The 17,217-nt window shown below is 45.8% G+C and overlaps 1 protein-coding gene and 1 pseudogene across 2 annotated transcripts in view; both read left to right on the forward strand.

Moving 5' to 3' along the window:
• The window catches only part of RYBP (RING1 and YY1 binding protein), a 72,816-nt gene extending 62,369 nt beyond the window's left edge, over positions 1 to 10,447 (forward strand). The window contains exons 3-5 of the mRNA XM_018038287.1: positions 5,601 to 5,777; positions 5,872 to 5,970; positions 6,443 to 10,447. Of these exons, the coding sequence (XP_017893776.1) occupies positions 5,601 to 5,777; positions 5,872 to 5,970; positions 6,443 to 6,695 (529 nt within the window). The 3' untranslated portion in view covers positions 6,696 to 10,447. The remainder of the gene's footprint in view (positions 1 to 5,600; positions 5,778 to 5,871; positions 5,971 to 6,442) is intronic.
• Positions 15,591 to 16,976, forward strand: LOC108633378 (annotated as a pseudogene). Its single transcript, XR_001917045.1, has one exon. The product of XR_001917045.1 is annotated as a transmembrane emp24 domain-containing protein 9 pseudogene (transcript).

Genomic DNA, 17,217 nt, shown 5'->3' on the forward strand with positions numbered 1-17,217 from the left:
ATCATGAAACAAAGGAAACCATGTGTTACTGCAGAAGTAGTTGTCTCTTTTCTATAGTTGTGGGAGCTGAGATACAGAAAAGCACAGAAGTGATCTCAGATTCCCCGAGCACACAGTGGAAAAGGAAAGGGCTGTGTGGGGGAAATAAAGGTTTGCCCATGTTCCCCAAAAGTGCCATGAGTACACCCATGTAAGCAATCCAGGAAGATGGCTTGGTTTTTCTGTTTGTTTTTTGCTCTCATTTGTGTTCGTGTGGGCTCAAATAGACAGGATTTCTTGATGATGTCTATTTGAAATGTCACAGCAGATTTTCTTTTGTAAACTATTGTAAAAACAATAAACACAAAATTTTTGAGAAAACTAAAAATTTTGTTATTGACAGAGTATAGTGTTGAAGACTAAGATAGGCTTGCTAAATGTACTTAAAAGGAAACCAAGCCCCCTGTTATATTTTAGCATTTCTGGTCAGGCTGTGTAGCATTTTTGTTGTTTGTTTTATTATTTTTAGCTGATGGACTTTGAGGCTTAGACACTAAAAGCAATAAACCACGTTCATTGACCTGAGGTTTCCCCTATATTGTGACGGCTGTTGATTGCTTATTTAAGATTTGTTTCTTGGGAAACTTAGGTAATTTTGGAAAACCCAGACTCTCAGCTCCATATTGAAGAACCGACTTCCCTACAACATGCCCATTAAACAAGCTATTTACGGTGTGTTGTGTAACATCTAAAAGACTGCATTGGGCAGTGTGAATCTGTGAGAAGTAACTATTTCTCACTGATCAGCAGTATTAAATACTGTGATAAGGGTTCATTCCTTATGGGAAATGTTCCATAGACATTGGAAAACATTCTCACCAGCTTCTCTTCCCCTGCCCTTTTCCCTTAAGGATAACCAGGTAGTCCTCCGCTTGTTCCAGTGAGAACGGTGGGGTTATCAAGTGTGCTGGAATTCTTGTGCAGGTGTCTGTCGAAGTCGTAGCCTGGATTGACCTGGCCTTTCATTCCTAGCACCCTGTGCCCCCTCCCCACCCAACCCACCCCACCCCACACACGCGCGTGTGCACACACAGCACGGGTGGTGGAGGGAGGGATGTTGTGAAATTCTTTTCATAAGAGGAGTTTTTGAATGATGGTTCAGTGGGGTCTGTGTTGAAAACCCCAGTTCAGCCATTTGCTGTAAGCCTTAGACAGGGGTCTTGATCTTCCTGATCTAGAGGACGCTGCACTGACTCTGGTTTCACAGTGTGCCTGTCCTGGGATGCCTGGGAGGTGGCTCTGCTCCTGCTGCTTCACAGGCAGTGTATAGCGTTGAACTGGGAGAGCCCGGCAGGGTGGGAATGGGGTGCATGTGGCTCTTAGTGGAGCTGGCACATCCCCAACCCTCATGCCACTGGAGCATGCTGGCCGAGAAATGCGGGGACGGCTGGCAGGGTGGCAGCTTTGGAGGGCCTCCCACTGATGACCCCTTCTTGTTTCTTCATCTTATAAAGTTACACATTTTGTTCAGTAACACTGCACCATTTCAAAATGAATTAGATGCATTTTCCTACCTCACCATGTTCCCTGATCTGAGAAAGACTGTGGAATTTATTGGGGGAACTAGTTTCAAAAAACTGCTCTAATAATTAAAATGATGATTGTCAACTTGTTGATGAGAGTTTTTGGGGGGCAAGGGGCAAGTGGTGATGGAAGAGTTACTAGGTTGTTGCCTGAGGACATTGAAAATGTACTTCTGAAACAACACAGGTGCCTTTAGCAGACACGCCATATTTCTTGGTAATCTGATCTCAGCCTTGCTGCTGCTGCTAAGTCACTTCAGTTGTGTCCGACTCTGTGTGACCCCATAGACGGCAGCCCACCAGGCTCCCCCGTCCCTGGGATTCTCCAGGCAAGAACACTGGAGTGGGTTGCCATTCCCTTCTCCAGTGAATGAAAGTGAAAAGTGGAAGTGAAGTCGCTCAGTCGTGTCCAACCCTTCGCGACCCCATGGACTGCAGCCTACCAGGCTCCTCTGTCCATGGGATTTTCCAGGCAGGCGTACTGGAGTGGGGTGCCATTGCCTTCTCCGAGTTAGCCTTGGGTCCTTTTCATTTGTGAAGTTTCGGTTTGGTTACACGTTAGAGGGGAGGAACATTTATTTCACCATTCTGGTCAGACATTCATTTCCTTAGGAGCATGTGAGGACATCCTTACGGTTTTGCTTGTGCGTGTGCATGTAGGTTGTGTCTGTTGGGTACCGACTGTGGCACACGCGCTGCAGCATTCTGAGGGGTTGCTTGCTGCGGTGTTAGAGCGTGGTCGTCCATGGGAGGAGCGCGAGGCCGGCCCCGGGCCTGCTGCCTGTGCACACTGTGCCTTTGGCCTGGGTGAGCCGCCGGGAGCAGCTCCCAGGGCTCCATCGTGGAGCAGCACGTCCAGGTGCTGGTGAGCTGCTCTCAGTCACACCAGGCACCTGGTGTAAAGGGCTGTTTGTGAGACAAGGGTGCCTTCCTTTCATCTCTGCCTATTCCTCGCTCTCTGTTCTGGCAGTTCCAGCTGCTTACCAGCCTAGGCACCATGTCTGATGTCCATGGTTTCAGGATCTCTTCTCTGATTTCTCATTTCCGTATTCTGTCCATAACCCCCAGTGCCTCGCATCGCTCCCCTGTCTCAGAAGACTGTGCCTCTGCCGGTGCTTTGCTTGGTTCTTTGCTTTCTCTTCTTTGCCCCATGGCTGACATTGCTGTCTTGCCTGCCTTCTGTCTTTCTCCCTCTACAGTACATGTGACTTCAGCCTCCCTTTCCTGTGGAAATCTCCTCCAGCCATGCTGACCCCTCTCTGTAGTGGCAGGACCATCTTTACCTCATCACGACATTTCTCCAAAAAAATCCTGCTGGCCACCCCTAGGTTATTCCTCTGACATCCTGTCATCCTTTCCTTTTTGCAGTCCCAGTCTCATGTGGCTTGCTCTCCTAAAAGTCAGCAGTGACCTCCTGATCACCAGAGCTTGGGCTTTTTTCTCAGTCCTCGTCGTACTTTGTCTTTCTCTGCAGTGTTTGTTTATTCTTCATTCAACCAGGAGGTAATTTTATTGGGTTCCTGGTACTGTGCTGAATGCCTTAGTGACAAAGATGATTCAGGTGCAGTCGTGCCATTCAGGAGTGTACATTTGATTGATAGTTACATAGTGGTGTGGGAAGTAGCCTGTAGAACATCATAGGATGTGCCTGGAGTGAGACAGGCCCCCCATAACTCAAATTGGGCAGGCCTGGTGGGCGAGCCTAGGGGTTCTTTGGGGCAAGGGTTTGGTGTGCCATTGAGTGTCTGTTGAAGGTGGTCTTGGACTGCTGTCCCGCTGTCCTCTCGTCATTCTGTGTCATGAAGTATACATACGAGCTTAATTGAAATTCTCCATCAAGGTAGCTTTTTGTTATATAGTTAGTTAGTTAAACTCTGATTAAGTTGTTTCATCTTGAGTATTGGTTAGTGTAAGACAGTTCTATTTTGTTTTTTTACTCTGATTTAAGCTGCATGGTAATCCCTCTAGACAACTGATCTGATCTGTTTGTGTCCCGGGTGAGTACTTGTGAAATGACTTGTAGTGGTGATTATCTTCTCTCTTAAGTATTAACAGATACACTTCCTCTTTGAAGGAGTAGAATAGGCTGCTGCTGCCTTTGTTAAGTAAGTGTCTGACTTTGCAACCCTGTGGATTGTAGTAGCGCGCCAGGCTCCTCTGTCCATGGGATTTCCCAGGCAAGAATAGGGAAGCGGATTGCCATCCCCTTCTCCAGAGGATCTTCCTAACCTGGGCACGAACCCAGGTCTCCTGCATTGCAGACAGATTCTTCACTGTCTGAGCCACCAAGGAAGCAAACCTATGACAAAGGAAAGTTCCCTCTCACAGGACAGGGCAGGGCCTTAGCGTGAGCACCTCCTCCCATTGCCTGCTGCACTGCGCATCTGTGTTCGAGTCCCTGCCCAGCAGCAGGTGAGGCTGTTGGTGGTTGTGGTCCAGCCTGAGGTGGCTGTGCCTGTGACTGGCTTTCCTTGTGTGCCATCCATTGCCAAGGCATGTTTGCTGGAGACCATAGGAGACTTGCCCTGGGATTGATGCTTTGTTCATCGGTTTCCTGCAAAGCCACATGACCGTGGAACCAGCACCGAGACGCTCAGACAAAAGCCAGGGACTTCCCCTAGCAGGGGCCTTGATGAAGCTGTGGAGTAGGCGGCTGTCCCCTCTTCATCCTGTATTTCTCCTTAGCCACATCACACCCTCTCCCAAGAGGTACTTCAGACAGTGTGTCCTGTTCCTAGCAGTTTGTTTTTTTTTATGGCATGATTATTTTTAAAAGAAACTTGTTTTTCCTAGGTTTGTTTTTTATTTTTTCCTTCCGTTTCCGTTCCTCTACCACTGGCTCTTTCATGGATGAGCCAGAGCTCATCTGTCCAGTTACTTTTCTTCGGCCAGTGTCTCATTGTGGAGAGCAGAGTGGGATATAGGGTCTGAGGGGGGTTGTTACATGGTGGCCGGCAATTGCTTCACCTCATTAGTGACCCTAATTTAGATATATGTGTCCTACCTTGGGCTTCCCTTGTGGCTCAGCTGTTATAAAGAATCCGCCTGCAAAGTGGGAGACCTGGGTTCTATCCTGCGTTGGGAAGAGCCCCTGGGGAAGTGAAAGGCTACCCAGTCCGGTATTCTGGCCTGGAGAATTCCATGGACTGTGTAGTCCATGGGGTCACAAAGAGTCGGACATGACTGAGTGACTTTCACTTTCACATCTTATACTTAGAGAGTTTATTACATTGTAAATGTCGATCTAGATGCTGATGTCTTTGAAAATTAATATTGTGTGCTAAGCTTTCCTTTCTCCCTTTGCCACTTGGGTCTGAATGGTCACGCATTGTGAGAAACATTTGGCACGCTTTAAACTTTGTAAACAATAGTGCTAAAAACCAGTGTCAGTTGGAGACTGGCGCACACATAATGGTTGATGGCACAATGAATGTATCACTTTTCTAAGATTTTTTTTTAATAGTGATTTTCAGTGTTCACCCCTTGGGAGCTTGTATGACCACAGTTGCCTTCTATTGCTCTGTGTTGTTGGTGGTGCCAATCACAGAACTGCAGGGGACCAGACCAAGTCGGAATAATTAGATTGAGGAATGAATGTCACACTTCTAATTTCATTCTCTTTTCAAGGGATTACCAGTGTCCATTTAATAAAATGAGATTAACCCTCTGCAGCAGCAGTATTTGAAAGCTGTCAGTCAGTATAATCTTGACAACTAAAGGAAGTGGTGTTCTCAGCACTCTTAGAAGCAATCATGTTTTATTGGCTGAAAGTCTTGACTGCACAGGGATGTGTGCATTTGTTTGAGCACATGTGTCTATGTCATTAAAGGTATACAGAGAGTGGATTTGAAAGAGGAAAAGTTCTATGGACTTAACCATACTACCTAGAAATAATAATGTAGAAATAATACCATATAATTTAGTTTTGAATTGCCGGATACCAGTAATAAAATACCTAAACATTATGAGACCAAAATTTTAAAATCAAAGAAATATTTATAAAGCAAATAATGAGGCATCTTTTCTTGACTGTTGTAGAAAACCTCGGATCAATTCTCAGCTGGTGGCACAGCAAGTGGCCCAACAGTACGCCACTCCACCACCCCCTAAAAAGGAGAAGAAGGAAAAAGTTGAGAAACAAGACAAAGAGAAACCTGAGAAAGATAAAGAAATTAGTCCTAGTGTTACCAAGAAAAATACCAACAAGAAAACAAAGTAAGTTCTTGAGTGACTCAGTACAGTACTGTGTTATTTTGCAGGCAAATCAAAGATATCTTTTAAATGCCCCTTTTTCTGTCTCCCCATTTAGACCAAAGTCTGATATTCTGAAAGATCCTCCTAGCGAAGTGAACAGTATACAGTCTGCAAATGCTACAACAAAGACCAGTGAAACGAATCACACTTCAAGGTATTTGAAACTAGACTGAAATACATCACTGCCCAGATTCAGCTGCTCATAATCAAGAGTCGAGGGTGGTTTTGTGCCTGTGGGTTTATAGGCTAAGGGGTGGGATGAAGAGCTGGGGTGGGACTATTAACTTTCAAAATACATGCACATATATATGAGCTATTTTTTTAATTACTGAGACCAAAACAGGAGAAAGATAAACTGATTTTAATTTTGCAGTGGTCCAAAGCTTTGCTAACTGATCATGGTTTTCATTCTTGCTAAGCTTTTCAGCAGATCTGGTAGTAAGCATTGGTATCCGTGCTGGTGGTTTAGATTCATTGCCACGGTGTCATGAACTGTGTGTTGCGTGAGAGAGAGAGAGAGATTTATTGCCACAGTGTCATGAAGTGTGAGTGTGTAACATTGGAACCAAAGTCCTTTGCATCCATACCTGATTTAACAGGCTCTTCCCCTGTGCTGTTGCTTTCAGGCCCCGGCTGAAAAACGTGGACAGGAGCACCGCACAGCAGTTGGCAGTAACTGTGGGCAACGTCACCGTCATTATCACAGACTTTAAGGAAAAGACTCGCTCCTCCTCGACATCCTCATCCACAGTGACCTCCAGTGCAGGGTCAGAACAGCAGAACCAGAGCAGCTCGGGGTCAGAGAGCACAGACAAGGGTTCCTCCCGTTCCTCCACGCCAAAGGGCGACATGTCAGCAGTAAATGATGAATCTTTCTGAAGTTGCACATGGAATTGTGAAAACTATGAATCAGGGTATGAAATTCACATCCTCCACCTGCCCATGCCGCTTGTACCCCCTGGAAAATCTTCTGTGGACATCGACCTCTTAGTGATGCTGCCAGGATAATTTCTGCTTGCCATGGGCATCTGGCCACCAAGGAATTTCGCACCCTGACGATTACTCTTGACACTTTTATGTATTCCATTGTTTTATATGATTTTCCTAACAATCATTTATAATTGGATGTGCTCCTGAATCTACTTTTTATAAAAAAAAAAAAAAAATCTGCTGTGCACAATTTTCCATGTACATTACAACTGGTTTTTTGTTTTTGTTTTGTTGGGGGAGGGCAGGGTGGGAGGGGGAGGGCGCTTTTATTTATTGTGTTCACAGACTCCATCCTTTCAGCATATCCTTTTAAGTTTAGTTCTTTCTTCCAGTTATACTATGTACTATCAGTTTTGATATAACTATATATATATAAATATAAAATTATATATAAAAGGTTATTTGAAACCAATCCATGGCAACGCTGGTGCTTGATACACTGTGAAGTGAATACAACATTGAACAGTTACAGATCTGGGACAGTCCCTTCTATGAAAGTGCTGAAATTAAATTAAAATCAGTCTTACATGAAGTATGTTCCAACCCACGTGGGAACTTGACTCTCATCTGTCTAAAGAGTACTGGATGATACGAAAATATATATTTTTTAAACAATGTGATCTCAAATTTAAAGACTGCTCCAGATAGCCTGCATTTGTGGTGGAAAGAATGACAAATCACAAGTGGTTTAGTTGGGAGGGCTTTGATCATTCGAAAGTAACTAAACTAGCTCCAGAATGCCAAGTATTCATGTAAATTACGGTTACATGTTCACTTTGCTCTTCTTACGTAAGCACTCGTGAAAATATGGTATTCTGTAACTCGAATTCCATCCATATTCCAGACCTCTACTCATGTCTGAGGTAAATCGATAAATTGTCTCTCAGTTTTAGGATTCAAACTGTCTAACTTGTACTTTTGGTCCATACAAGAAGCAAATCCCTGTTTCCACTTTGCGCATGGTGTTTTGTTTAATCGAACTTTATTTGCCTCACAGCCCCTTGTTTCCCTTACCATTCAGTGAGAATTCTTTTCCTTTCTTTAAGTCTAGTCTTGTTGTTTGACTGAACAGAGGTTATCAACCAACACATCCAGTCCCCAGTCCTGACATGAAGCTTTTCAGTTCCATGATGTGTCTCGGTTCCCTGCTGTGGGAAGGAATGCAAGAGGTGAAGAAATGGTTGAGGGGCTGGCAGCTAGAGTTGCAGGGAAAGCTCCTACTTCCTGTGAGCTTTTACTTCCTCAACACAAAGACAGCTTGAGTAAACTCTTTTATAAAAAGATTCTTTTCACTCTTTTTTTTTTTTTAGATGCCTTGCAAAAAAAAAAAAAACATGTAAAAGACCACTAATATGAACCCACCCCTCCTCATTAAAAAATAAATGTTGCTTTGCTTTGTTTGGATTTAGGATCTCTCTTCTGTCTGACTCTTACATCCATATTCGCAGAGTTCGTAGACTTGAGAGTCATTTCAAGCATGGGAACTTGATGTCACCTTCCTTTATTCGACCTGGGAGGGCAGCAGATTAGTGGTTTGGTGTGAAAAACCTGGTTTGCTTAAGAATAGAAGTAACTTCTGTGTATGGAGGCAACGAGTAAAGAGAAAAATTAACAGCTTGATTTGAGTAGCCAACAGGAAAGGCTCCTTTCACGTTTACATTAAAACTATTCTGTAGTCACTGATGTACCATCATTTAAATTCTGTTCTCAAAGGTATAGATGATAAAGCAGTGCCATTTGTTGCTGTGGTCCTATTCTCAAATGCATGGACAATGTTTCCCCTCTTTTTAAAAAATGCTGCTTGTATCTGGGATGCAAGCTATACTTACCTTTTTAAATACATTTTTAAAGTATTTATTAATGAACCAAAGGAAATCAGATGCTTTCTATAAGCATCAGAATATATAATACATAGTGATTTGACTATGAATTTTAAATCCACATTTTAATATTAGTGGGGTATTGCAAAGACATTCCTTCTAAAGTTTTAATATTCCTTTTATTAAGGGTCTCAGGGAGGGTAAATTAGTCAGCCATATTTATTTTCCAGAGATGTAAGGAATTGCTAAGTTTTTTAATTAACTTTTTAAAAAAATTTAAATGCCACCAAACTCATGTGGGTTGCACTGCTTTTGGAACCAGTAAGTGTTGGTATGCACTTTGTTCAGAAACACTGTGTACTTTTGCAAAATTAGTTTCATGTAAAGTGATTGGACCCCTAGACTAGTGGAAAAAGCTGATTAACCAGCTACTCAGAGGCTGCTAATTCATTGCCAATGTCTTGGTTTTCAGTTCTGCCTCCGTGATAAATTTAAGGATAAAGACTAGGGAGGGGTGAAGGAAGGGAGGATTGCTTTAGAACCAGTGAGATGATGACGTTGCCAGTTGGGTAGAAACTGCAGCGCATGCTGGGAGTGCTCTCAGCAATCAGATGTTTTTGGGCCCGTCCTTTAGCTGCTGTTGTGTATTGTGTTATGATAGTGGGATGATAGGTTCTTTAGACTTTTAATTTCCGAAATGGATGACATCCCTCAGGCATGTATTCTGGAAATGGAATTCCTGTAACTTCCTGCTTTTGCAGTTTACCCTACAATTAGTAGGCAGCGTGTAAAAACACTAGTGTAGATGATAAAAGGTATATATTGAAAGAGGACCAGAAATACTTGGTATTCAGCGGCACAGTAAGCAGGTCATAAAAGCAAAACAAAAGCACAGTGTTAATGCTTGCAAGTTTCCATTTGTTTTAATGCCACACGATCTTTCATACTCGTGCGTGAGCTCGCGCACACAGAGCTTACCCAACCTGCTCTGCTTGAGTCATGCAGTTCAAAAAAAGGCAAAAAAAAAAAGGTAAAGACATCCTGATACCCTCAAGATATTTTCAATCAAAATCTTTCAGTTTTAATCTGGACATTTAAAACATTGGCAGAAGCTTCTGTGAGTTTAGTTCCACTAAGATGTTTCACCTGCCTTATCAAGACCATTCTCAGTCTACTTTTTTAAGCTACCGTATCTTAAATTATTGAAAATTTATTAATTGCTGATATATAATAACCTTTGCTTGTATGTAACCGAAAATGGTTTAAGAGCCAACATTTAGAGTATGACAATGGAGCTGAACAGTTTTTAATGCGCAAGCAGTTCTGTTCTTGTGTATGACTTGTAACCTTAATTTACTGTGTAAAGATGGTTACATTATTTCCTTAGCTTTGTTTGTTGGAGACAAATAGAGAATGCTTGTTAAGTATGTCAAAACATAATCTTATCTTGTGAATTTTTGTTAATGTATTATACGAGCTATATTTTTCATTTGCCCAGAAAGACAGCTTGTATAACGCTTCGGAAGTTTCTGCTCTGTAATGTCTTTAGAGCTGACAGTCTGTTAGGTTTGTTTTCTTCTTCATGCTAAAGTGTCGGTGGTTTTGTGAACTGGTCAAATTCACAGGTCTTAAATGTTTGGGGAAAATTTATATTGGACACTGCTCTTTGTCTAGCAAATAAAAGATGTTAATATATTCCTGTTACTGGCATGTGCACGACTATGTTATTAGAAGCCACTTTATCGTTTTCCTGCTTTAAATAGAAATGTCTATTTATGAATTCTGCTTGTAGTTTTTTCACAAATAAAATAGTAAAATTTACATTGAAATCTTTATTTTTGTCTGTGTAGACATTAGCAAGTAGGAGGTTACTTTTTGTACTCAGATTTTTCACTTATGTAGTATTTCAGGAGAGGTTGAGTTTATCAGATGCTGAAGTTGATTTGGGTATCTCAGTACATGGCTCAGAGCTGCAGCAGAAAATATAATGGAACAAAAGAATGCCCGAATTTTGGAAGAAAGCAGACGAGTGTCTCTGAAGGAGTCCTTTGAGGTAGGCAGTGATGATCTGATGAAAGAAGTGAAGATGGTGGGTAACTGGTTAATTCAGTGCCTGACTGAAGAACCCTGGAAAGAACCCATTTCTGGCCAACTGCAGGTAGGTTAACTATGACCCTCATGTAAAGGAAATAGTGTCATACCTAAAAGCTGCGCAAAGCCGGCATCTTGCCCAGTGCTAGGGAGGTAGTCAATTCCAAAGAATGTGGAAACCACTTAGGACACTTCTAAGACTCACCCGATTACTCTTAGTCTGTACTTGAACTAGCAAATGGGAAGAGTGTAAATGGTGCAGGATCGTAATATGAAAATTGATTTGTCCTGGGAAAAGAAAGCAAACTTCATTCTGTTTTGTCTTCCAGTACTGGGTCATAACCCGAGTCTGGCTCTTCAAGAGTCTTGGAAAGAATCTGGATGGATTAAAGAGCAGGGAACAGATAGTGACTCATGTTTCCCAGCACCCTCAGGCAATGGGCTGGCTGCACCCCGACTCTCAGCTTTCCTTGGTACCTGAGGAATCTGAGGGTCCCCACACTGGCACTACCCTTTGGGGAAGCTAGAGGCTGCCTCCCATAATAGATGAAGGCATACAGTTGAAGGCTGGTCCCTACCATGGAAATGCAGGCATGTCTTTTAGTGAATTCCTTCAAGTTGTGAAGATGAGAAGGAAAGTGAAGTCTCTAACACGTCTAGACACCCCTACTGAGGAATACCATGGCCGATGTATTAACATCACTGTGGTAGGAAGCTCTTGCTGAGTTAATCTTGGTTGAGGGTAGGATGATGTCTTCAGCTGAAAAGTTATTGTCCGGTAACATGGAAACCGGCCAGCCCCTTCCCCAGAGCAGTGAGAAGGAAAGAGCTGTCAGTGAGGCCCTGTATCTTTCATCCATGACCTCCCAGCAGTTCTGTAGAGCTCTTGAAACTTTAACATCATAGCAAGGAAAGCTTCAGAGCCACTGGTGTGTTAGGTGTAAAAATTCTTGATCAAAGTCTTGCTTGCTAATCATCAAGAGAAGCCAGGTTCTAATCTGGCCACCCTTACTGGTGCTTGTCAGGAAAGGTCAGTCTGCATCTGGCAGCCTGAGCTCTGTTACACAGAGTAGTTAAGAACCACTGAATACTGTTGAGGAAAGGCTCGGATTTTTCTAGAAAAGATCATTGGCCTTGTCTGGAGAGAAAGGGACTGAAATCTGGAGTGAAGGCTGTTGTGTTCTGCCTGGTCACCCTGCCTTCTCTCCCGGCGTTAACTGCAAGGCTAGGGTGGAAGCCTGCTGTGGGGCATCCAGAGCCTGGTTATGCACCAGGTGCAGTTCTGATTGCGAGTGGGACTGGCTGTGTGGAGAAAGGGCACAGGCTGAGAGTGGCCGCTCCTGCACGTGTCTTTAGACCATGCACACCTGGTATCCTGGCCTCGCACGTGCCAGGCATCACAAATCGATCACAGTACTCTTCGGCTGAATTCAGACTCAGAAATCAACACGGCTCTCCAGGCATCCCACGTCCATGGGAGGTAAATGCCTTTGCCCTTCCTGCCCTGGATCAGACCTACCGAGGCAATCGGGGAACCCTACAAGGCCATTTTTAATCAACTCTTCCACTGTGGAGCACTTCCTGGAGCCATAGGAATTCCAGGCAGAAGGCAGCTGAGAGGCTCGAAGGAGTCAGGGAGGAAGAGAACGAAATATCCAACACACCAATTCTTCAATAGCTCAACACGGGACAAGAGAAAGAGGCCCATGGTGGTGACACTGTCACTTTAAATGCCCGACGCCACGGTGCTGCCATGTAGGCTGGACCAGAACTTGCCCTGGCTGCTGCACCGGTTTTGCTGACCTCCAAGACTCTCAGATGACAGGGCAGAACACCAAGCGGATGTGATGCTTGGAAAGAACAGGACAAACTTTAGGAGCCAGAACTGGGTGAGACTCCCACCTCCACCTGACTGGGTGACCTTGGGCAAGTCAGCCTCCCTGGGCTCATTTTCCTCACCTCTGAAGCAAACCGCTCCTGCCCTGTTCTCTGCTCCAAAGTGGCCCATTCGTTGCTAATATTTTGCTATGTTTCTAGTAAGGGAGAGCAAAAATTTTCCTGCATGTTCATTTTACTGCTTCACTGATGTTAATAGCGGGAATGAATGAGAAGCGTTTTGTTTTGTTTTGTGATTGTCTTATCTTGTTTTTAAATATTTCCTTATCTATCTAATCTTTCTGCCACTTCCCACTGTGGAGGCCACATTTGAAACCACAGTAGCTTTGCAAGGGTATTGTTTCTTTCACTTTCAGGTTCCAATTAATCACAGAGATAGGGCCATTCAGAGCTGTAAACCAGGTCCAACCGCAGAAGAGGGAAAGTCCTGGCTCGTAACTGTAACCGGAAAATCTTCCCGGAGTGTCTGCGTGCCAGCATCGTGGTCATGGCAGGGGGCCGGCTCCCCACCCTGTGGGTTTGTCCTCTGTCACTTTCCGGGAGGATTTAACAGCGTGCTCCGCTGTCAGCTGCGCTCTTGAATCCTCTCTCATCTTAGTGACACTCCTGCTTAAGTGAGTCATTCTTGACTCCCTGGACACCAGAAGCCTTTCTTCCTGACAGCAGGTGAGATGCTGGCAGCCTCTCAACGTGACCATCCACTTCAGTGCCTGTGAAAATCCCCACCGCCCTGCGACCCGGACATCTGAAGATTTTGCTTAATAGAGTCGGCTGCCGCTTGAGGGAGGTGTGCCCGGCTGGCTGGGGAGCCCAGCATGAGACCCGCTCTGCCTGCGCCGGGGACCCTCCATGGCTGCTGCCTGGGAAAGGCTGGTGCGGCTGGAGGGCGCGAGGGGAGGAGGCAGGCCACCCGGCATGCCTGAGGAGCAAAATACACAAGACAAAATTCTGGAAGCATGGAGAGGGGGCATGAAATGCTACTTCAACGTGAATTTCAACAATAGAACACAGGATCTCAAAGAAATTTCAGTTCTCAGTGTACTCTGCTGCCTGATGAGTGCTTCTATTGAAAAGTTCCAGGAAGCCTGCTATTTTCCTGCCCTTCAACCGCATGAAGCCTAGTTTGAAGAGAGGACGGAGGAGATGGTACATAGGTATCTGACAAGGTGTGGGCTCCAAGGCCCTACTACAGGCATTTTCTCGTCTCTGGCCTTCTCTCACAGATTCTCCTGAGCACCTCTAAAAAGCCTGCCACTCAACCACGTGATGGCCTGCCCATAACCCACTTCTGTTCTTAGCCCGTGTCTCCCGCCATGAAGCCATGCCCCTCACAAAGCCCAGCACTGACTCTGCTGCTGTTTGATAGTAAAGGCCATAGTTCCAGGATAGAGAGTAGCTATAACCTCACCCCTCTTAACCCACTCCTCCCCACGTGGAGGGTTCTGGCTTCAACTTACAATTCCCTTGGAGAACAGGCTCTCCCAGTTCAGGGGCACTAGCTGTGCTTCTTGCGTCCCAAGAAGCATAAGACCCTGTGGGATAAGCCGAGCTGGTGGCCAGCCTCTGCCCGTGTTGAAAGACGTAACATTTTATTTCCTGACTCTGTTTGGATGGCTGGCTGCAGCATGTGTACCTTCACTTCTGGCCACTCTTAACTCTGCCCAAAAGGAGTCTACCCAGGAAATGACACCCTGATCTGGTCTCCACTAAACCATTGCTGTGGACCACACACAAGCAGAACTGTTCTTACAGCTTGACAGCCTTCGCCCACTGTCACAAAGGGCACAGCCAGCCTTAGCCCAGGTCTGTCTGATCAGAAGGGTCATATGTGAATTTAAGAAGAGTGACATCGCCCAGTCACCCAGTAGAGACTCTTAACATCCTTGGATGATGGAAGGGAGGCAAACATCCTTTAGCTTTGCCTGATTCCTCAAGCTTTCAGCTTGGGACTTGAATGTGATGGCTGCAGTCATCTCAGTCATCTCAGCCTATCAGATCACCCTAAGGTTGGAGCTACGCAGTAAGGATAATAAGAGTTGAAAGATAGCAGTCTGGATGCCCTGTGTACCTCCTGACCTCACAGGTGAGACAGAAACTTCTCTTTTATTTAAGCTGTTGTGTATTAGTTAGGATTCTCCAGAGGGAAAGAACCAATCGGAGATAAACAGGTGACCCTTGAACAACATGGGAGGGTTAGTTGTTCAGTCACTCAGTTGTGTCCGACTCTTTGCAACCCCATGGACTGTAGCATGCCAGGCTCCTCTGTCCTCTACTATCTTCCAGAGTTTGCTCAAATTTATGTCCATTCAGTCGGTGACGCTATCTAATCATCTCGTCCTCTGCTGCCCCCTTCTCCAAAAATCCAAGTGTAACTCACAGTCAGCCCTTTGTATTAATATCTGCGGCTCTGCATCTGCGGATTCAACCAATTTGAGATTCAACCAACTACAAATCGTGTAGTGTTGTATTGATAGTATTTATTGAAAAAAATCTGAGTGTAAGTGAACTACCTGAGTAGTTCAAGTGTATCTACCTGAGTAGTTCAAGCTGCGATGTTCAAGAGTCAGCTTAGTTCGGTTCAGTCGCTCAGTCGTGTCCGACTCTTTGCGACCCCATGAATCGCAGCACACCAGGCCTCCCTGTCCATCACCAACTCCCGGAGTTCACTCAGACTCATGTCCATCGAGTCCGTGATGCCATCCAGCCATCTCATCCTCTGTCGTCCCCTTCTCCTCCTGCCCCCAACCCCTCCCAGCATCAGAGTCTTTTCCAATGAGTCAACTCTTTGCATGAGGTGGCCAAAGTACTGGAGTTTCAGCTTTAGCATCATTCCTTCCAAAGAAATCTCAGGGCTGACGTCCTTGAGAATGGACTGGTTGGATCTCCTTGCAGTCCAAGGGACTCTCAAGAGTCTTCTCCAACACCACAGTTCAAACGCATCAATTCTGGGCGCGGCAGGCTGCGCCTGCGCGGGCAGGTGGGGCAAGATGGCTGCTGAGCGGAGCTTGTGGGTCGTCGGGCTCTGCCCTGGGTCCGGGTTGGGTAGGGTCGTTCGGGTCCTCCTCCTACTGCTGTGGTTTGCGGCCCGCGGAGGCGCGCTGTACTTCCACATTGGGGAGACGGAAAAAAAGTGCTTTATTGAGGAAATTCCGGACGAGACCATGGTTATAGGAAACTACCGGACGCAGCTGTATGACAAGCAGCGAGAGGAGTACCAGCCGGCCACCCCTGGGCTTGGCATGTTCGTGGAGGTTAAAGACCCAGAGGATAAAGTTATCCTGGCCCGGCAGTATGGCTCTGAAGGCAGATTCACCTTCACCTCCCATACCCCTGGCGAGCATCGGATCTGTCTTCACTCCAATTCCACCAAGTTCTCTTTGCTGGCAGCATGCTGAGGGTTCACCTGGACATCCAGGTAGGTGAACATGCCAACGACTATGCAGAAATTGCTGCCAAAGACACGTTGAGTGAGCTGCAGCTACGAGTGCGACAGCTGGTCGAGCAAGTGGAGCAGATCCAGAAAGAGCAGAACTACCAGCGGTGGCGAGAGGAACGCTTTCGGCAGACCAGCGAGAGCACCAACCAAAGGGTGCTGTGGTGGTCCATCCTACAGACCCTCATCCTTGTAGCCATTGGTGTCTGGCAGATGAGACACCTTAAGAGTTTCTTTGAAGCCAAGAAGCTGGTGTAGCCATCCCAGGCTTCCAGGCCAGCCTTCCTCCCTGGCTGGGGAAGAAAGGACCTCCTGGACTGACTGCTCTCTGGCAGGAGGACTGGTTTCCAGCCATGGGTATTTGGAGGGGAGAGGGGCCACAGCCCAAGCCGAGGGTAGCAGCTTGGCTGGCTAATATTGATCAAGTGGTTGGGTAAATGCCTGCCCCCTCCCCTGGGCCCTTTGCAGTAATCTGGTGAAGCCACTGGGAGCCCTACTGACACCTCAGAATCACAGTGTTACTGATCAGGGATGTGAGCCTGTTGTCTGGGGTGACTGGGGGGAGGGGAGCGGGTGGGCAAGCCAGTCTTCCTTTGCTAACTTGGAATTTTGACCAGGTTGGGGCATAGCTGTGATTCCCTGCCACCCAGGAAACCTCACTATTCCCTCCTTGGGCCTAGACCCAGCCTGCTCATCTGGGGTGTGTGTCAATTGAGGGTGGGGTATAGGGAGTTGCAACGTGGGAAAGTAGCCCTGAGGTTGACCCCAGGTTCTTTACGTGGTTATTCTTTTGGGGACTAAAGAAACTGGGGTCAGGCCAAGCAGAGGCCTTGGTGCTGGTTGGGGATGGGGCCTGCGGAGTCTTAGTTACTGATTTCATTTTCAATAAGTCTAGGTTTGTTACATTGGTTTCCCAATAAAATTTAAAAAAACAAACAAACAAACAAAAGCATCAATTCTTCGGTGCTCACCCCTCGTCCAAGGTAAGGAGCAGCGGCTGCGCTTCGCTGGAGCAGCCGTGAAGAGATACCCCACGCCCAAGGTAAGAGAAACCCAAGTAAGATGGTAGGTGTTGCAAGAGGGCATCAGAGGGCAGACACACTGAAACCATACTCACAGAAAACTAGTCAATCTAATCACACTAGGACCACAGCTTTGTCTAACTCAATGA

Source organism: Capra hircus, chromosome 22, assembly GCF_001704415.2.
Source record: "Capra hircus breed San Clemente chromosome 22, ASM170441v1, whole genome shotgun sequence".
NCBI classification, from domain to species: domain Eukaryota; kingdom Metazoa; phylum Chordata; class Mammalia; order Artiodactyla; family Bovidae; genus Capra; species Capra hircus.